This window comes from Aspergillus fijiensis (assembly GCF_003184825.1).
Source record: "Aspergillus fijiensis CBS 313.89 unplaced genomic scaffold BO72scaffold_40, whole genome shotgun sequence".
Classification (NCBI taxonomy): Eukaryota; Fungi; Ascomycota; class Eurotiomycetes; order Eurotiales; family Aspergillaceae; genus Aspergillus; species Aspergillus fijiensis.
In genome coordinates this window covers 172358-191261 of record NW_024469016.1, presented here as the reverse complement: position 1 = coordinate 191261, position 18904 = coordinate 172358, and the positions used below count along the sequence as shown (strand labels likewise).

The 18904-nt window shown below is 53.7% G+C and overlaps 11 protein-coding genes across 11 annotated transcripts; 6 read left to right on the top strand and 5 right to left on the bottom strand.

Annotated features, from left to right (window-relative positions):
- Window positions 1-1545: 1545 nt before the first annotated feature.
- Window positions 1546-3112, top strand: BO72DRAFT_514443 (Zn(II)2Cys6 transcription factor domain-containing protein). Its single transcript, XM_040949520.1, has 2 exons — window positions 1546-1744; window positions 1809-3112. The coding sequence occupies exons 1-2, from the start codon at window positions 1640-1642 to the stop codon at window positions 2949-2951; spliced, it is 1248 nt and encodes a 415-aa protein (XP_040799228.1). The 5' UTR covers window positions 1546-1639; the 3' UTR covers window positions 2952-3112.
- A 154-nt stretch (window positions 3113-3266) lies between these two features.
- On the bottom strand, window positions 3267-4816 carry BO72DRAFT_470264 (feruloyl esterase; the record flags this gene model as incomplete). Its single annotated transcript, XM_040947018.1, has 3 exons — window positions 3267-3587; window positions 3650-4036; window positions 4175-4816. 3 exons carry the CDS (start codon window positions 4814-4816, stop codon window positions 3267-3269), a joined length of 1350 nt encoding a protein of 449 aa, XP_040799227.1.
- Window positions 4817-5708: 892 nt separating this feature from the next.
- BO72DRAFT_514439 (SUR7/PalI family protein) lies at window positions 5709-7012 on the top strand (the record flags this gene model as incomplete). The annotated part of the gene is made up of 2 exons (XM_040949519.1): window positions 5709-5840; window positions 5896-7012. 2 exons carry the CDS (start codon window positions 5709-5711, stop codon window positions 6787-6789), a joined length of 1026 nt encoding a protein of 341 aa, XP_040799226.1. The 3' UTR covers window positions 6790-7012.
- A 593-nt stretch (window positions 7013-7605) lies between these two features.
- Window positions 7606-8980, top strand: BO72DRAFT_449995 (alpha/beta hydrolase). Its single transcript, XM_040945145.1, has 3 exons — window positions 7606-7924; window positions 8011-8131; window positions 8226-8980. The coding sequence occupies exons 1-3, from the start codon at window positions 7736-7738 to the stop codon at window positions 8861-8863; spliced, it is 948 nt and encodes a 315-aa protein (XP_040799225.1). The 5' UTR covers window positions 7606-7735; the 3' UTR covers window positions 8864-8980.
- Window positions 8981-9352: 372 nt separating this feature from the next.
- Window positions 9353-10409, top strand: BO72DRAFT_449994 (sulfotransferase family protein). Its single transcript, XM_040945144.1, has 2 exons — window positions 9353-9541; window positions 9596-10409. Exon 2 carries the CDS (start codon window positions 9598-9600, stop codon window positions 10312-10314), a length of 717 nt encoding a protein of 238 aa, XP_040799224.1. The 5' UTR covers window positions 9353-9541; window positions 9596-9597; the 3' UTR covers window positions 10315-10409.
- Window positions 10410-11148: 739 nt separating this feature from the next.
- On the bottom strand, window positions 11149-12167 carry BO72DRAFT_498353 (uncharacterized protein; the record flags this gene model as incomplete). The annotated part of the gene is made up of 3 exons (XM_040948765.1): window positions 11149-11832; window positions 11880-11907; window positions 12058-12167. 3 exons carry the CDS (start codon window positions 12165-12167, stop codon window positions 11149-11151), a joined length of 822 nt encoding a protein of 273 aa, XP_040799223.1.
- Window positions 12168-13041: 874 nt separating this feature from the next.
- On the bottom strand, window positions 13042-13874 carry BO72DRAFT_449992 (putative integral membrane protein). The gene has a single exon (XM_040945143.1). The coding sequence runs from the start codon at window positions 13801-13803 to the stop codon at window positions 13306-13308; it is 498 nt and encodes a 165-aa protein (XP_040799222.1). The 5' UTR covers window positions 13804-13874; the 3' UTR covers window positions 13042-13305.
- Window positions 13875-14187: 313 nt separating this feature from the next.
- On the bottom strand, window positions 14188-14734 carry BO72DRAFT_350420 (glutathione peroxidase; the record flags this gene model as incomplete). The annotated part of the gene is made up of 2 exons (XM_040940692.1): window positions 14188-14642; window positions 14707-14734. Coding segments are annotated over 2 exons (483 nt in total), but the record flags the coding sequence as incomplete, so codon positions are not given.
- Window positions 14735-14744: 10 nt separating this feature from the next.
- BO72DRAFT_478972 (zinc-binding alcohol dehydrogenase family protein) lies at window positions 14745-16301 on the top strand (the record flags this gene model as incomplete). Its single annotated transcript, XM_040947546.1, has 3 exons — window positions 14745-14819; window positions 15134-15690; window positions 15758-16301. 3 exons carry the CDS (start codon window positions 14745-14747, stop codon window positions 16299-16301), a joined length of 1176 nt encoding a protein of 391 aa, XP_040799220.1.
- Window positions 16302-16624: 323 nt separating this feature from the next.
- Window positions 16625-17168, bottom strand: BO72DRAFT_514427 (EthD domain-containing protein; the record flags this gene model as incomplete). Its single annotated transcript, XM_040949518.1, has 2 exons — window positions 16625-16954; window positions 17010-17168. 2 exons carry the CDS (start codon window positions 17166-17168, stop codon window positions 16625-16627), a joined length of 489 nt encoding a protein of 162 aa, XP_040799219.1.
- A 352-nt stretch (window positions 17169-17520) lies between these two features.
- Window positions 17521-18837, top strand: BO72DRAFT_514426 (alpha/beta hydrolase family protein; the record flags this gene model as incomplete). The annotated part of the gene is made up of 1 exon (XM_040949517.1): window positions 17521-18837. One exon carries the CDS (start codon window positions 17521-17523, stop codon window positions 18835-18837), a length of 1317 nt encoding a protein of 438 aa, XP_040799218.1.
- Between the last annotated feature and the right edge of the window lie 67 nt (window positions 18838-18904).

The window sequence follows — 18904 nt, the reverse complement described above, 5'->3', positions numbered from 1 at the left end:
TATTGGTATCAATATGACAAAGGTTTACTAAGAACGAATCGAGATGATGCCGGTGTAACATCCTCAAATTTAGAGCTTTTGACGCTCTTTTCGGACAATCAATCAACACTTTGACGACCGAGAGGAGAATCAAGAGATTGGTCCAGAGCCTCTCTATTCATCACCGCCACAGCAGCACTCAAAGCAAAGCAGGCCACAGCATCTATAATTTTCCAACATTGTTAGCCGAGTCCAAAAAGGCAGAAATGGATAACATACACGCCACAGCAGACATTCCCGGCTTCACCACCGCCACGTAAGTTGAGTTCTGTTGCTTCATGTGTCGTCGCCTTGAGCATGGTTAGTCCGCCACATAACCACTTTTACGAATAAAAAAAAGAGAGAGAGCTGTTCATACCAGCATATTAGCATCGAGAGCTTGGGGAGGAGCTGGAGAAAGTGGTTGTTGCATCGTCACAGTCTGGGGGTCCCAAGTGTGCTCGGGAGCTTCATTCGTAGAGGGCCTAGTAAAGGGCGTCAAAAGCCAACTCAGAAACTGCATGCTGCGTGCTTTTAAAGGCAGAGGACAAGAGGAATCGATAAGACGGCACAGTCTGTAGTGGCTACTCGATCGGTGGCGACGACCTTTTATAAGTTTCCCGGTCAGAATCTCCAGTCAGATCCCAGCAGTCGTTAGCGTAGGCTTTTCTCAGGGGACTTCAAACGCGGAGTTGGTAGGTTGTATTGCTAGAATAAACTCCACCCAAGGCTGCAGATCATTGGCTTCATTGGGATCTTGCACAAAGGAAGCTGTGTGGCTCATTTCAGTTCGACAAGACAGGGCTGGTGAGGTGCCAAGGGAAATCAGAGGTGCAATGTCCTCAAGACCTCCCAGCGGTAGATTACACCGGTAGCGTGTAGAGTTTCCGGACGAGAAACACAAGGTTATGTGTCTACCAGAGTGGGAAAGACTAGGGGAACAGGCCAAACCACTGAAAGCTGCCATCAGGCAAAGAAAACATCAATATCCTTTGTTTTGACCCTCTCTGCGTGGGAATTTAGTACTAATTTGATGGCTGTTTGGGGCGGAAACAATTGCCCAAGTGCAGGAACAAGCATTCTCATTTTTCAAGAAGAATTCCATAATGCAGCCTCCGCTATGTTCTTTGAAAGGTGGCTTCCTGGTATTTTGTCACAGAAGCTGATGCTTTATCGTGTAGTCCAACATGAAGACTTTGAATTCAGGCAATGATTAGTCATAGTTGTCATTTTGAGAGACATACAGGAGCCAAATATGGGAATGTCTGTGGAAGGCGCCGCCTTCTCGAACGTTTCCCTTTTTACATTGAAGCCTCGGGACGGACTAAAAGTGGATCAAAAATATGAGCGGTACTAAGGTAGTGGAGCAAGCGCAGGTTGCGCAAATGAAACCAGGGAATTGACCCTTAGGGCCGCGACCCTGAAACCAAGGCGATTTTTAACTTTTTCTAGACTTTCTGCATCGCGGCTGCTGCTGCATGCCGTAACGCTTAGATGTCGATATGTCTGTCGCATGTGATGGAATTGTGCCCCTGTTTTTCCTGGCACAGCATAAGGCCGAGCCACAGACTCAACAATCACACCCTTTCTGCTTTTCCCCTCAGCCACCATTGTTAGCGACATGGGCAGGCCCCCCTCAATTACACCATATACGCAAAAGCTTGCGCGAAAAACCCATCGAAAGTCTCGCTATGGGTGCCGCAACTGTAAGCGGCGAAGGATCAAGGTTGGTGGCTGTCTCAAGCTATCCTCTGCCTCAGGCAGTCAGTCACTAATCGACCTTCTCACAGTGCGATGAGATCAAACCGCATTGTACCAATTGCATACGTCACGCAATCGATTGTGATTACAGCTCACAACCCAGAGCTGCCAGCAGCTCGCCGACTGAGATTAGTTCCTCAACCTCGACTTCTTCTGGCAAAGCCGATGGCGACTACACCTACATCTCATCCACCCCGACGAACTTCAGGCCGCCCACGCGAGCACATGGCCCTTCACGCACCTCGGCATCTGCGCCCTACCATTCTGCTCCCCCCTCGCATGAAATTGCGAAGAGGCCATTCGAATTCACAGCTACCGACATGGCGCTCTTTCATCATTTCCTGACTTCTAACGAGCTAACCGCCGTCCAACCCCGCGCTCAGCAGCAACTCTGCCGGCTAGGTTTCTCTCATCACTATGTTCTGCGCCTACTGCTAGCCTTCGCCGGATTCCATCTGGTGCGGAAATCAGAGGGCAATCCAATGGTCCAGTACATGGGCACGGCTACAGACTACTTTGCTGAGGCCGACCGTCACCTGGAGACGGCGGTGCAGGAGGTCACGGCGCTGGTCCCGCAAATCAATCCCGAGAATGCGCCTGCGATGTACGCGTCCGCAATTTTCATCTTTCTCTCCTCCTTGGCCAAGGGGCCGCAGCCGGGCGAGTACCTGGCCTTCCGGGATGATGGCGGGTCTGGATACTTGGGGCTATTTCTAGGTGTCCGCTCTATTCTAGAGCTTTGCCAAAATGACATCCCGACCGACGTTTTCGCCATTTCCGGGGACGAAAGCCCTGATTCGGATACACCCGAAGGTGGCGACCAGGCCAGCCGGGACCCTGCTATTGGTGCAGAGTCCCACAATTACGAATACCAACTCAACTCGCTGCGCCAGCTTCTAGCTATTTATGTGCCTGACTCGAACCCTCGCTCTCCCAGCTATCAACGGATGTTGAATCACCTTCACTACTGTCTTGCTGCTGTTCTGGGTCCCGGTCCCCGTTCACCCGGGATGTCTCTGTTAGCGCATATTTTCGCATGGCTGTACCAATTACCAGATGATTTGGTACACGATCTGCGGGAGCAAGAGCCGATCGCTCTCATCCTCTTCTCGTTCTTTTGTGTTCTTCTACACCAGCTGGATGCTGTCTGGTTTATTCACCACTGGCCGTAACATATTGTCACGGGTGTTTACCGGAAGCTCGATGCTGCATTCCGACCGTTTGTGCAATGGCCGCTCGACCAGCTTGGAATCGGTGATCCGGAACAAGTCCTGGGAACAACGACCGACCTTACTCCCTACTATAGTACGTCGGGGTATTGCTGAAACTTAATCATGTGGTCTGTTCGCATAGCGATATAGAATTGCATTGTCTGTTCTGGTAATACATGCTCGAGAACAAAAAAGACCCCCTTCCTCCCAGCGCGCAAGGCCGAAACTTTGCACTTTAATCAATTACAAAATACGGTAAGCACCATCGGCCTCAGTCTAGACACAGCGGAAACTCTCCGCAGTAGATGCATCGCCTCCCATATACTTCGCCTGAGCAGGATAAGGACACAGGATGCGCGACTGCTTCGCCCCATCGGATCCTGCGTACTCCACAGGCAGAGTCTCAGGGACTGTCCCGTTCTCCACCCACAGTCTTAGGGCATCAAACGTAGTGGTGGGCTGCCCGCCCACACCGCCCGAGCAATGCCCCAACCCGGGCGCCTCGAAGAAGCGATAGAATTCCTGGACATCGGGGAAGAGATCCGTCACCGCGTTGTAGTAGAACTCGGTGTCCTTGGTCGGGATACTGGGGTCGGCCTGTGTTTGAGTCCAGTGTTAGATCTTCTCTTCTTTTCGAGTAGCAAACGGTATAGACATACCATGCCATGATAAGTGATGAGCTTCCCGCCCGCGTTGCGGAACTCGCTCAGGTCGGGATCAGCGGCGTTCATGAAATCGGTATACTCCTGGCTGGCGAGGTGGAAGGCCCGCTCGTACTTCGCGCGAGTCATCTTGCTCGTCTCGAAGCTGGCGTTCTTGGCAACAAACAGGTTGAACCAGACATCCGCCTGGGTGCTGTTCTGGCCGGGCACGGAGCCATAGCTGCTGATGTCGGAGCCGGGATTCACCCCGTACCAGAGGAATTTGCCATCCTGCGTCCGCGGGCCGGACCAGGCGGCGTCGGCGATGATCGCAGCACCTTCGCTAAGCGCAATTGTTCGATTGAGGGTGGAGCAGTGAAATGTCTGGTTGACGGAGGTATACGGCTGTAATCGCACGCCGTCATGTTGGAGATAATCCCGTCTACAACCCCATCCTTGGGATCACAGTGGGTGATAGCCTCCGCCGTCAGGAAATTCAACTCGCACGCCAACGGATGAACCCCACGCCACTCCTTCATCAACAGCGGAGACAAACTTGGTCCAGGACTGCGCGGGCGCGGACGCCGCGATGCCGTCGTACGCTGTTGGGTACCGCTGTGCTAGCATCAGTCCCTGTCGCCCGCCCTGGGAGCAGCCACTCCAGTAGGAATAGTCCGGGTCCCGTCCGTAGAAGCTGCGGATCAGGCTCTTGCCGATGACTGCTTGGTCGTTCAAAGAGCGGGAACCCAGATTATGCAGCGCCGCGTAGTCGACGTTGCCGGGGCTTTTGAGTGCCCATGAAGTTGGGAAGGCCGCATCGCCCAGTCCCGCGTCGGTAGTCGTCGCGGCGTATCCTTCGCCGATCGCCCCGCCCATGAAGAACTGGGACAGCACGAAGCGACCGGCCTGCCAGCCTCCGCCGCCGGTGGCTTGCAGGCGGCCGTTCCAGCCGTGGCGCGGGAGCCAGGTCTCCACGGTGATGCGGTCGTCGTACCCCGGGTGCGTGTATGTGACGGTGATGTTGCAGAACTCTGCATTGCGCAATTCGACGTCACCGTGGTTGTAGTTGGATGTGGCCGGGGCGGTGCGCGTGTAGTTGGTGACCCAGGCGGCTGACAGGTTGAGGATTTCTGCGCCGTAGACGGCTGGGGGTTGAATCGCCGAGGGCGAACAAGTGAGATTCATCTCTGAATGTGGAATTTTAAAATTGTAAAATCTAGGGCAGTGGGATCACTGAAATCTCTGTGAATATACAACCCGGAGGCTTTGAAAGGTCAAGGTTATGTGATTTTTACTGAACTCAACGCCCGGAACGTCTACTTCTTTTTATCGAGAAATGCACGCATGACCGTCATGAATCTGTTCTCTCATCTCATCTCAGGGAATCCTTCCCTTGCATAGGATACGAATGCGAACTACTTACCATTGCACTGGATCGGCAGTGGCGGATCATTGCTACCCGGGACGACTTTCGGCTATGCTCGACTTGGACCTGAGGCCTCGACTTGGCTTCCTGATTTGGCGGGCAGGTTTTCCATACAGGGATATTCGTGTTCGCGATAATTCCATACCCGTTGCCAAGCATCATGCCCGTCTCCACTCAAAGAACTGAACCCACGGGTCTCCAGGAGCCAACAATCTTCCACCGAATCGGCTGCAAGGCCAATATTTGGACTTTACTCGGCGAAAATGTGGATCCATGAAATTTGACGCTATGGATATGAGCTATTGTATAGACAACACTTGCCTCTGATCTGTGTGGATCCCAGCGCTCATAGTTGAAAAGTCAAGTACCCTTACCACCAGGCTCATGTAACGCAAATTAATGAAGGCTCCTCGTTTTAGGACATGGGGAAAAGAGTGCGGATGAGAATTCCCCTCGATATGAGGAGGTTGCCCGGTGAGATCTCGTAAAATTCGCTTTCCCCTGGGACAGACTCCCACAGAGTTATGTTCATGCTATATATATGTAAGCCATGCCATTAGCGTTCTCTCTACACATAACAGGCAACTGCTCCTGAGATCTTTGCCATTTGTCCTTGAGCCCGGCAAAAACTGCTTAACAATATACAAGAATATGGGTCAACTTGGGAAATTTGCATGCGTCCTGGGGTCGAGTCTCCTAAGCATTGGCTCTCTGATATGCCTTATCATTGTTGCGATTGGTTGCACAAATCCCAAGCAGGCTAAGGATCTCTATATGTTTCGAGTAGGTCAATTTTGTCTCGCAGGGCATGAGAGAAACCAATTGACGAGGTTTATAGATCGAACTCAAAAACCTTACAACCTCTCCAAGCTCTATCCTTGATACCACCCTTCAGGATCTCACTGGCAGCTATGTGAAGCAATTTGTGCAAGCCTTGCAGGAGGCGAATCAATCAGAAACCTTGCACGATTTTTACTCCATCGGACTGTGGAACTACTGTGCTGGCAACAATCCCCATATTGGAGTCTACAACACAACCTACTGCTCGAAGCCCCGCGGTGGATTTTGGTTTAACCCGATCGAAATCTGGGATTTGAATCAAACCCAAATAGAGAAGCATGTCCCTAATCGGTTGCAACAGACGCTGGATATCTATCAGAGAGCTTCCCTATGGATGCAGATCCTTTACCTACTTGCCATCTGCACCAGTATCGTCCAGCTGTTGGTTGGCCTTCTGGCCTGCTGCAGTCGGCTGGGAGGCTGCTTCGCCTGGCTTCTCACGGCAGTCTCCCTCCTGTTTACTCTCGCCGCATCCATCACCTCCACGACGCTTTTCGCCACCCTTGCGGGCACATTCAAACTGACCTTCAAGTCCTACGGAATCTACGGTCACATGGGTCGGCACCTCTACGCAGCCACCTGGCTGGCGGTCGCATTGTCCCTCTTAGCGGCGGTATCATGGCTCCTCAATTGCTGCTGTTTTCGGGGCGACAAAGCGCGGCGTGAACCGCCCCGAACCATGGGTCCTGTGGGTGCGGCAGACAGCGCTTACAGCTATAGACCGGTTGCCGTTGGCAAACGTTCGGATGTATCCGACCACGCACCTTTACTCATGTGCCCTTCTCCTCCGCGGGTTCACGGCGGGCAGGATTATCGCCCGTATCAGCAGCAGCGGCAGCAGTACCACAACCCTTACCAGAACATATATCTCGAAGCCCACGAGATGCGCTGACACTACTGCTTCAAATTCCCGCGTCGGTGCAGCACTGCGAACACCAACCTGCTCATGATGTATATCAAGTTCTTGTGCGTTGATCGTAATCTGTATCCAATCACCCAAAAACAAATGGGTCTCTGAATGGAAGCCAACTGTCATACCATAGCCCCTTCAAGGGCTGAAGAGCTTCAGGCCGACCGCTCGATGGAATGCCCAGTCTGGACCTGAGGTAGGTAATTCGGGGCAATAATAGAGACAGATTATTCGAAATCGCATGTGATAGCAAGAGTGACCAACATCCAGGTGGTCATGAAGATTGTGAACGACTCGACCATGATGCGTTCCTTGGAGATGTCATGCATAAACGGAAGGAAAATCACACCCTCTATTATAGCACGGTGCAGTTAAGGTAATTCCGCTTGCTAAATAGCAAGCATATGACTTTTCACATTGTAAGAAGATTTTATTCAACTCAGTCTAGAAGGGTAGTGATACAGTCCAGGGAAATAGATGAGGAATAGCAACTCTTTCCCTGTGGAAAATGGCTATGTTCATCCGGCTTATTCCTACCAGTCGGCCCCAATTCCTTGACGTAGAAGGTGCACTGTCGAATGACAATCAACACATCGCACGCTGAGACTAAATGAAGAGTCATCTAAAGGGCCTCGAACAGCAACAAGGTATTTGCCTCTCACACAGCACAATATGTGTAAGGTGGTCCTACCAGGAACACCTCGGATATGCCGGCCAAGGGCGGGGATCAGCCTCGGCTAATCCTGCTGACAGCCAAGTCTCAACCCCACACCTGTGCTTACCCTGTCAGCCTCTGCACCTCAATCCTGTTCTGTCCCTTTCTCCAAAGCTTTGACTGACTGTGACGCTAGTATTACACCCAGTTAGGAACATCGGAACCAAGTCCGACCCTGATTTATCATACGGCTGCCGGGCTCTCTGAGAGAACATGCCACTGTCACCCGAGATCCAGGACTTCATCCATGGGTTCAAAAGCCGCTGGGACCCGTCTGTGAATGCAGCGTGCGAGCGGTTCTTCGAGACCTGCCATGCATCCCTTCCTCCTCCGGATGCGGAGCCATCGATCGCATGTGAGAAAGATGTCAAGTACGGGCCGAATCCGCGACACCGGTTGGATGTATGTGCAAGGCTACTCGAAACGTCCAGTGAACGACTGTAGATCTCGACCAGTCGCAAGATTCGTGGCTGACGAGTTTATGATAGATCTTCTGGCCCACCAATGCATCCACGACAAACGCGACCCTCCCCGTTGTCGTCTACTTCCACGGCGGTGCGTTCAAAGCGGGCGATAATACTATCACGCCGCACCTGCATGCCAACATCGGTAAGCTCCCAACCATGTCGCGCGGCCTTCGTTGCGCTCGTTACTTTAACGCATAGTCCAGCTCTTTGATAAGATCTGATGAATCAATTCCCAGGAAAATTCTTCGCCGACAACGGCATGATCGGAGTCCTTGGAACATATCGCCTCCTACCCGACGCTCGGTTTCCAGACGGCCGGAACGACGTTGCCGCTGCCCTAACATGGCTGCATGACCATATTCACCAATACGGAGGCGACCGCAACTCCATTTTCGCGCTCGGGCAAAGTGCCGGCGGTGGCCACCTGGCCATGGCTCTATGCGCGGGGAGGCTCATTTCCGACGAAGGCCGGAACCTGGTGCGTGGGGTTTTGCTCCTAAGCGCCGCGTTGGAGTATGATCTGGGGAAGGAGGATCGGCGCAGAAGCATGGAGGCGTACTATGGAACGAATGACCATGAGTTTATCCACGCTCATTCGGCTCTTGGGGCTTTCAAGAAAGTGTCCCACGAGGACGATGAAGCTGGAGGGACAGCGCCTGACCTTTTTCTTCTGCTGGCGGAGTGGGATTTCGAGGAGTGTGTCCGAGGTAATTTGGATTTCCTGCAGGCTTACAATAAGCAGCGGCGCCGTGTTCCGCGGTTTGAGGTACTGTCAGGACACAACCATGTCAGCTACTGTTTGTCTATTGGGCTGCCGGGTGATGAGGTTGGTCCGAAGATCGTGGAGTGGGCGAGGCAGTGCTTGAAGAAGTGAGTGAGGTCTCCGTTTTTTTATGCTTATGGAGTTCTACTCTGTGCACAATCTAAGTGTGTCGGCACCATTAAGTACAACGTATAGGAATCTTTCCTACAACTTGCAAACCCTATAAAAACACGTGTTCCATCTTGTGACCAACCTTCTCAGAGCCCAATCTAGGCTTGGAGGGTGACAGATCACAGTAAGAAGGTTCCTGATGCAGCAGATTTCAAGCAGAAGAGAACTATAGATGATGAGATAGAGAAACTATAGGTCACTACACCATGCGCAGTGCAGCTTTGGCTCCATTGAGGCTGTACATGCGTGTCCACGTCAGCACTAATCCTGTGCGCGTAAGCACTAAGACCATTCTGATAAGCACCATGGCAAGGCTACTAAGCACTAACCAACCCACAGACTGCCTGCGCCCCGCCTTGGCAGGCCTGTCACTCTCACCGCCAAGGACGCGGGATCGACATCATCGTAGAATAACTCCCCTTGGCTTCTCTCGATGTTCTCTCACTCGCACTCATACCTCTGCAGCGGTGACGCTATCATTCATCACACAGATGGCAACTTTAGAAGAAAGACACCCCGAGCTCTTCAGACCCGTGAGCAACGAGTCGCCCCGAGGCAAGAAGCGAACCGTTCCTTTGGAATGTCTCTGTCTGGGCTTCAATCGGACAGGCACGGCGTGTAAGCACAACTGCCACTACCTAGAGACACCAACATGCTGATGAACTGAGCCAGCCATGTGCAGTGCCCTCGAGACCCTGGGCCTGCCCTGCTGGCACTCCACACAGTTCCTGTCGACGCGGTTCGGCGACATCGAGATGTGGCAGGAGGCCGTGGACCGGAAGTTCTTTGGGGCAGGACCCAAGTTCGGGCGTGCGGAGTTCGACCAGCTACTGCACGACTACGGGGCGGTCTCGTCCGACACCCCGGCGATCGCCTTTGCAGAGGACCTGGTGGAGGCGTATCCAGAGGCAAAGGTCGTGCTCGTGGAGCGGGACATCGACTCCTGGTACCAGAGCTGGATGGACACGGTGATCAAGAACACGTATTCCCCGGTCGTCACACTCGTGTGTCATATTGATCGGTTCTTCACACGTCCAATCGGCAATATCCACAAGACCACCTTCAAGGGGTGGGCGGGCATCTCGGGCCCAGAAGACGCGCCCCTCAAGAGCAAGGCCAAGTACCGCGAGCACTACGCGCTCGTGCGGCGGGTGACGCCCAAGGATCGTCTGCTGGAGTTCAACTTGTCTGATGGCTGGGAGCCACTGTGTGAGTTTCTGGGAAAGCCCGTGCCGGACAAGCCCTTCCCGCACATCAATGAGAAGAAGTGGCTCGATGAGAAGGTTCAGCTTGTGCTAATGAGGGGGATGAAACTTCTGGCGTGGAAAGTTTTGATTTACTTCCTGGCTCCTATAGTGGCTGCTGGATTGTTCTACTATGGGCTTATGTGACCTTGTGTGCGAAGCTCTCCAGTCTGTATCGTACTCAAAATGATGAACGCTGGGCTCGGCAACGCCTCTGTTCTTGAACCAATATAATCTTTGCACTTTCCGACGTCGGATACTCGGCAAGCTGGATTCGACTTGCATCTCAACTGATCTCGTGGACACAACGTCGCCCAGGCTGAGTAAGCGATTGCATCTTTGTTCTAGATGATCAGTCAGCGTGGTCAATCCCTTCGTAATCAACCCGTCCTGTAACTACCAGACGTCCGGCTCTCAGAGCTATGAGTAAACATACTAGCGCAATCATACCTACAATCCAAGTCCGCAAGCAAAGTGGTATACTCTACGGCACCTTTAATACAACCTCACCTTTGCGTATTTGGATCAAGTGGCGGTGTGCATTTCAGTGATGCATTTGCCACTGGACGGTATATAGCGTAGCGATGCACAATCACAAGCACATCCGGGCGAAGTAAGACTTTGTCAAAAATGGGCTTCATATGGACAGGGTACACAAATATACAACACCTGAAGCAGAGTTAATCTGCAGAAGATATATCAGCACTTGACAGGATTGTTGGGAATCGTATCCAATTGTGCTTCAGTTAAGTAGCCGCTGCTTGTATTTAAGTAGTCCTTGACTTGCGATTCACATTCTGAAGCTCGTGCCTATACTAGCAAAAGAAAGGAGAATACAAAAAAGAGACAAGGGGAGGATGAACGCAGAGGAAGGCAAAGAATCAACTAAACTATTATGATCACTTATATGCCTGAGACTTTCTAGCGTGGAGAGGAGATTTAAGTTCATCTATCTCACGCTCAATGTTCTGGGCTAGTCCTTCAAGACGTTTCGTGGAGCAGGATGTCATAGTCGAGCTCGCTAGCTTGTTCCATCATATGTTCGGAAATGCTCTCACAAATCCCAGCGTGAAGTTCGTAGCCGGTGGATATTGAGCTTCTAAAACTGAATTTTTCGCAAAAAGCCTCCCAGGCATCCGCGGTCCTCTTATTGCCAAGGTCAAGAATAACCCGGGCCCCGGCTGCGAGCAGAAAATGCAAAACACGGATCCGCTGAGGCTGCTCTGTAGCATGAAGGAGATCACCGGTCGATTTCGCTATCCTGGCAGGTTCGCTGACCAGGTTCGCCGCTCTGGCTAATGCACTGCCTTTGGGGGAGTCTGGCAGCGGCATATTGATGTCGGCCATTCCGACCTCGACCAGATACTGAACGGCCGTCAGGTCACCTGCATCAACGGCAGCAGCTCGGGCACTACCGTATCGACCATCGTGGAGAGAGAGATTGACACTGGCTTTTTGGACCTCAACAAAATACTTCATGACTTCCCGGGCCTCTTCATTGAGTCTCGAGCGCCGTGTGGCCGCGACTAAAGCGCTGCTGAACTCTCCGTTCGCCAGGACCAGATCGACATCCGCACCCCCCTCCTCTAGTAAAAGTCTGGTGCCTTCCACCCAGCCTTCACCCACGGCCAGGGCCAAGACGCTGCCATATGGACCAGAGTACAGCTTGATATTACATCAATATAACTAATTGTAAATTGGCTCAGCCGTACCCGGGGCTTGTGCATTAGTTCCAGGAATCTAGTGTTTATATCAGCTTTCAATTGGCGCGGACTCTCCACAGTATGTTTGCTTTTTGAAATCGATCAATTGCGCCAGGTGCTCATGGCCTTCGATCGCGGTCTCAGTCCCATCTGATCTTCTGCTATTGTGTCAGTTGCCTTCGCAGACTTGAGGCCGGCGTTGTTCACTGCTGTTAGGTCGAGGTTGATAGTGCTGCCGAGCGTGGGGGTTTTGTATACACCGCAGATCACACGAGCAAACACCTTTTGCCCACTCATCGCTAGCCCTGCCTCACATTAGGCTTGGCACACGCGAGTAGCTAGAAAGCTTCCTTCTTATATTGAAAGATGATTAAGATCTCCAAACTCTCTACTCTATGTAGACCCTTGCTATAACAAACATTTATAAAATAGATTTCTCCACGTACCGAGCTTCTTGTGCTGGGAGTCCCCGCCTTCTATACTAAAATCCCACCTATATTTGCAATACCAAGTCGCTATAAAGAGGATCCAGTGTATTGATCAATGTATAGTTGAGGAGGCGTGAAAGACGAATGGATTTCAGGCTATCTGAGGAACAGGTATCTATCAAAGGGCGGCCGAGGCGGTGAGCTGCCTGACCAATGGGAGGCTAGGCCTCTCCACAACAGTTTGTGTTTCTGATAGTAGAAAATATTACTAGGTATGCACAGCAGTAACTTATAATGTGCTGCGGGTTGAAATGACACCAGTGGTACAGTATATAATATACTTCATGGATTCATCCTCTGTAAGTCAATACATGATAAAGTCATACCCGATGGTAAGTTCTGGTATACTTACGTATCAACAGCTGGTCTCTTAGGAGCCCTAATTGTGATGCACGACCATCGCTGGGGAGATAAGACTCTGATGAAGACTCTGAGGGCTAATACTAGTTACTCGGCCTCGAGAACTGCAGAAATCTTGAGAGGTCTATCCATAAATATCCAAGCCTCCAGGTAGATCTCCTTACATCAAAACCTTAACTTACCGAGCCCGCGATATATAGTGGTGGTTTCGGAACGACGAAGCTGTTGCTTTCAATCCGAGTTAACGCTACAGGATGCAGTATCTTTGATAGGTTGATCGGAAGATGTCAGTGTGGGGTAGCCAATCGACTAGACTGTCACGGGTCTATTTGCGCATCCTCAGAAATATACTTTCACTACAGACATTGCAGGGGATGCGGCAAGTGGGAAAGCAAGCAAGAGAAGCAAGAGAGTGAGATGGCAGGGGGATCGCGTGAAAACGACTAATCGTCAAAAAAGAGCAATCGAGGCTTCTCCATCATCCGGTCGTAACTGGGTGCGGGATTTGAAGTGACAGAGTGACCCAGTAGGTAATCCTAAGTGCTCATTTCCCTCCCCAGCGACACCTGGACGACAGGCGATGGTTCTCAGTTGAGTGCTTGGATAGCCCCCACCCCAAAGCACACCCACGCCCCCAGATCCACGGTCAACATGCGAAGGAAGTTCCACCACAGCCACCGCTCCAGGTCGCGCGTGGAGTGGCCCTTGGAGTGGTCATCGGTGATCGCGCGCACGATGGGCGCGACGACGGGCGCGTAAAGGGCATGCCCGGCGGTCAGGGCGGCGCCGGCGACGTACCACCGCAGGGACTGCCGTTGGGCCAGCGAGGCCCGGTCGGTGACGAGGTTCATGCCGGCCGTCGCAAGTGAGAAGCCCAGGAGGACGAGGACCCAGGTCACACCGCTGCGGAAAAAGGTCCGGAAGTAGGTGGGGAGGGAGCGATCGCTGGCGGCGCGGTTGGCGGGGTGCACGAAGGTGCGCAGGAAGAGGTTCTGGTCCCAAGCGAACCAGAGGCTGCAGGTTGAGCTTACGAGAGGGGCGAGACGGAGTGCAATCAGGGGTCCAAAGAATATCGGGGAAGCCATCTTGGGGGGATTGGAATTGAGATGGTTCGGCGGGAATGATTGATATATCAAGATGTCCTGCGAAGGTACAGTACTAAGTATGGATAATGAGCTAGTTCAAAGCGACCAAGCACGGGTTCCCGTGGCTTTAACAAGGATTATGTGTCATACGATGTCGGAGATGATCGGGGAAAGTATAGTACAGCCCAGGAGAAAGTCTCCGAGACAACCATTATTCTTCGTATGCTTCTTGAGCCCTAAGGCTCCATGTTATTGGTGGCGGGATGAGGAATGGTCGATTCACGGGGTCACAGACCTAGAACATGCATATCCAAACTACTACAGTCAATTCAACAACGTTATTTCAAGGGCCGATAGTCCATATCAACGTCGATCTCTCCCCGCCTCTATCTCGCGAACAATGGTGTCGGACAACGACTGTGGCTTCACCATGCTCCACCAACGCCCCGCAACCTGTCCGTCAACCGTGATGAGGAACTTCTCAAAATTCCACTTGATGCGCGTCAACCCAAGAATCCCCGGTTGCCTGTTCTTCATCCACGACCACAAGGGATCGGCATTTGGACCATTCACCTCGACCTTGCCCAGGACCGGAAAGCTCACTCCGTAGTTCACCTGACAGAAGGTCTGGATCTCGTCGTTGGTGCCGGGGTCCTGGCTGCCGAACTGATTGCAAGGAAATCCGAGGACGACGAACTCGTTGGGGTACTCCGAGTTGATTTGCCGGTATAGATGCTCGAGTTCTTGGTACTGCGGAGTGAAACTGCATTTCGAGGCAGTGTTCACGACAAGGACGACTTTGCCTCTCAAAGTAGACAGGGGATAAGACTTTCCTCTTTCTGTGCGAGTCTGCGTTAGTAGCAGAAAGATTGAGTAGCCGGCACAAGAATCGGGTGTACACACTGTCCAAGGGGCTGAACTGGTAAAACGTTTCAGACGCCATGGGGTCGGTTTGCACCAGCACTGTGTTGGGTAGTCGTATCGCAAGTTCAGAAAATGCTCGACAATCAGAGCGTGTAGGTGGCTGTTAGGGCAGGAGTCCGGTTCCGTCCGCTGAATAAGTTCGGGGCGGATTCGCGGACTTTCCGGGCATGTTCGGGGAGGCAACCCCACTATCCCGGAGACATTTTGCATGCCCGGGGAGGTCGAAACCTCAATATGAGGCAGAAACGGCCATCTTCATGTTTGAAGAGTCATATGGTGGTCTATATTGTTCTGATTAGCCCACGAGCCTAAGTCTTTCGACTTGATCGACTCATAACTGCATCTCAACTGCAACCACCCCAGCCAGATACATACAATGGGCTACAAACTCCGCGAACCCACACAGTCCTTCACCATCCCCCGCGTGCAAAGCGCGATTGTATGCCTGCCCAATGGTCAACTGGGCCACGTGCGCGACGCGCCCATCCCCCCTCTAGCCCCGGACATGGTGCTGGTGCGCACGGCCGCGGTGGCGCTGAACCCGACGGACCACAAAATGGTCGCGAACTTCCCGACCCCCGGTGCGATTTCCGGTTGTGATTTTGCTGGCACGGTCGTGGCCGTCGGGGATGCAGCGACCGAGCGATTCAAGGTTGGGGACCGCGTGTGCGGTGGCGTGCATGGGGCCAACCCCCACGACCCCGCGGTGGGCGCCTTTGCCGAGTACGTCGGCGCCACCGCGGACATTCTGGCCCTCGTGCCGCCGGACCTGGCCCTGACCGATGCCGCGGCGATCGGCGGCGCGGGGCCAGCGACCATGGTGTTGGCGCTCGGAGATCAGCTGGGGCTCTCGATCGATGCCGATGCAGATGCAGCTCCCAACGAGCCGAAGGAAGAGGAGTTTGTGCTGGTCTATGGGGGCAGCACCGCCACGGGGACGATGGCCCTGCAGTTTCTACGCCGGTACCAGGCCCCTGCCAGTCGGTTGTCGAGGTTGTAGATGTGACACTGACCATGATATCATCCGCAGAGCTGGGTATCGCCCGATCGCTACCTGTTCGCCCAAGAATGCGAGTCTCGTTCGCTCCTACGGTGCGGTGGCCGTCTTCGACTACCACACCGAGGACTGTGCCGCGCAGATTCGGAGCTACACCAGAAACACCCTCCGCTATGTTCTGGACTGCATCACCGAGCCGAGCACCGTCGACGTCTGCCTGAGGAGTACCGGGCGCGCGGGGGGCAAGTACTGCGGGCTCGAGGCGTTTTCCGAGGAGTTACGGTCGCGTAAGGCTGTCTCCATGGACTGGGTGCTGGCACTGAGCATCTTCGGCAAGCAGATCGCCCTCGACAAGGGCTACGGCCGGGAGGCCAACCCCAACCATCGGGTTCTGGGTCGGAAGATGTTCGAGATCGTCGAGCGGATGCTGCGGCAGCACGAGTTGAGACCCCATCCGGTCCGGATCATGGACGAAGCCTGGGAGGATCTTCCTCAGGGCCTGGCTTTGCTACAAGCGAAGGAAGTGTCCGGCGAGAAGTTGGTGTATATTGTTGATCCGAGTCAGACGGAGATCTAGTCTTTAGAGTGGGCTCGCTTTTCAGCAATCATCCTAAGGGTATTTTGGCCCTCTTTTGGTTGAAAAATGAAATGACCTTCTTATCTCCTTTCTCTTTAACATGGAGTATATCCATAGATATCTGTGTTATGACCAAAGCTGCTCTCAGGATTGATCTCAGGTTCAGTGCCAACCATCCGAATTGACTCGCACGGGATGCATAACGAATACATAAGATAGGGCTTGACAACATGCAACTCAGAAGGTATAAAAATGTGATTTCTCATTTCACTAAATCGTGTCTTCAACCTCCCCTCAGCCCTTACCCATCTCACGAACAGCAGCTAATAATACTTGGCCGCCGGCTTCTCGGGCAACGCAAAGGCAATGCGTTCCGCAAAGGGCGGGTGCAGGGACTGCCCATCCGGCCCAACGTTGACCAGCTTCCCATCCTTCAGAAAGACCTCCACCCAGGTGACAGCCACCGTGGTCGCGTCCAGGCGCACGAACTTCTCTGCATCGACGTGCAGGGTCTTGAATTCCTCGTCCGCCGACACAGCCAGCAGAGCCGCCACGTCGGTGAAGTAGTATTCAATGGTCACGTCGTGGTCGTCGATCTTCCAGGGGAGCTGCAGCCCGTGAGCCAGCTCGCGGGTGTGGCTGGTTCCGATCGCCTACATAATGATAAGCGTTGTGCTAGGGAGCTCGTTGTGGGCAATCAGTACGCACCAGTTGGTAGTGGAGAATCCCATATTTCTCGTGGATCTTGGCCGCCTTGACGGCGTGATCGCTGGAAATGAATGCGTGGAAGTCTTCCTCGGAGACCTCGGGGAGTTTGTAGTAAGACCCTGCGAGGCGGAGGACCTTTTTGTATTCGGTTTCAGACATGTTCGCTTGCGCGTTCGTGGGCGTTGTTTGAGATACAGATGACAGCCGGATAGCGACGGTAACGAGTGGATGATGGTGTGACAGGACGAGGCTGAACACCTTTCGGTTTATAAAGCAAAGCTCAACTGTCAAGGTTCTCCGACATTGGAATACCTCCGACAGAGAAAGGCGATTGTAAGTAACCGAGCAAGTGATACTATCATTCCAGTCCGATAGTCCTTCCCCGACTCGGCCCTACGCTTATGCAAAATGTCTCCGATACAAGAGCGAGTCAATCCATGACGCAACCTATTCGAGTGAACAGGCCCTCCTAGTACCGATCCCCTCTCGCATACAGCCCTATGCCCTCAAGATGCACCAATTCTTCCCCTCGTCCTCCTTCTTCAACTTCGAATTCACGCGGGTAGTCGGCACCATCCCCTTCGGAGGCGCCGAGCTCGCGGAATGCCTCGACGCGGCCACGCAGATTACCGGCGATGATGCGGAGAGCTGGCACCGCGGCTGGCTGGTCCAGGCCGAAAAGGCGCACGCCATCGCCCTCGAGGCGGCGGAGCATGGCGATCGCCACGCGGCGCGCGACGCCTTTCTGCGCGCTGCCAACTACTTCCGCGCCAGCCAATACATGTTCGACGACCGGCGCGAGAGTCCAGAGCCGCGCGTTCGCGAGCTCTTCGCCCGGAGCGTCCAGGCGTTTCACAGCGCGACTCCCCTCTTGGGCCATCGCACGCACATCCTCCAGGTGCCGTACCGCGAGGGCCATTTGCCGGGGTATCTCTTCCTCCCGCCGCTCCAGGGCGGGGAGACCGCGCGGCAGGAACCCGGGGCGACGGTTCCGGTGGTGGTGTGTATCAACGGCGCGGACTCGACCTCGGAGGAACTGTATCTGCTCTACGGGGCGAGTGGATGCCAGCGCGGATACGCGGTGCTGTTGGTCGACGGGCCGGGGCAAGGAGCCAGCTTGCGCGAGACGGGGACTGCCATGCGCCCAGACTGGGAGCAGGTGACGAGGCCGGTTCTGGACTACGTCGAGCACCTGGCTCGCGTGCATCCCGAGTGGCGCCTGGACCTCTCGCGGATCGCCCTTGCCGGGGTGTCCATGGGGGCGTACTATGCCCTGCGCGGCGCCGTGGACCCGCGCGTCGCCGCGTGCATTGCCATCGATCCATTCTACGACATGTTCGACCTGGCGACGTCGCGCATGCCCCCGTGGTTCATCCGCGCCTGGCTCGCGGGCTGGATCACCGACGGGGCGTTCGATGCCACGTGGCGCATGTTGTCGCGGTGGAATTTCCAGCTCAAGTGGGAGCTGACCCATGTCATGTGGATCTTTGGGAAGGACTCCCCGGCGGCGGCGATGCGCGAGATGCAGCGGTATTCGTTGAAGGGGGACGGGAAAGCGGGAGAGTATCTTCGTCTAGTGGAATGTCCGGTGATGATTAGTGGGGCAGCGCAGACTATTTACACTGCGCCGGAGATCAGTACATTGAGAATCGCGCAGGCATTGGATCATTTGCCCGACGAGAGGCGGCATCTCTGGATTGCAAGGGAGGCGGGGGATGGGGGGTTGCAGGGCAAGGTTGGTGCGTGGCGTCTTCTCCAGCAGAAGGTGTTTCAGTTCCTGGATGAACAATGGGACGTGAAGCGCAGTATTGGAGGCCTACAGGGCTGAGCACAAAATGAAGGGTATAACTCGTGAAGAGATCCTGGGGGCTTGATATGTTGAATGGTGATGATCA

Bases quoted from the DNA above. Each gene is read 5' to 3' on its own strand.
- BO72DRAFT_449992 (XM_040945143.1), bottom strand. From the start codon at position 13,803: ATGGCTTCCCCGATATTCTTTGGACCCCTGATTGCACTCCGTCTCGCC.
- BO72DRAFT_449994 (XM_040945144.1), top strand. From the start codon at position 9,598: ATGTGCAGTGCCCTCGAGACCCTGGGCCTGCCCTGCTGGCACTCCACA.
- BO72DRAFT_514443 (XM_040949520.1), top strand. From the start codon at position 1,640: ATGGGCAGGCCCCCCTCAATTACACCATATACGCAAAAGCTTGCGCGA. The intron at 1,745-1,808 runs GTTGGTGGCTGT...ACCTTCTCACAG, and splicing joins GTAAGCGGCGAAGGATCAAG to TGCGATGAGATCAAACCGCA.
- BO72DRAFT_449995 (XM_040945145.1), top strand. From the start codon at position 7,736: ATGCCACTGTCACCCGAGATCCAGGACTTCATCCATGGGTTCAAAAGC. The intron at 7,925-8,010 runs GTATGTGCAAGG...AGTTTATGATAG, and splicing joins ATCCGCGACACCGGTTGGAT to ATCTTCTGGCCCACCAATGC. The intron at 8,132-8,225 runs GTAAGCTCCCAA...ATCAATTCCCAG, and splicing joins GCACCTGCATGCCAACATCG to GAAAATTCTTCGCCGACAAC.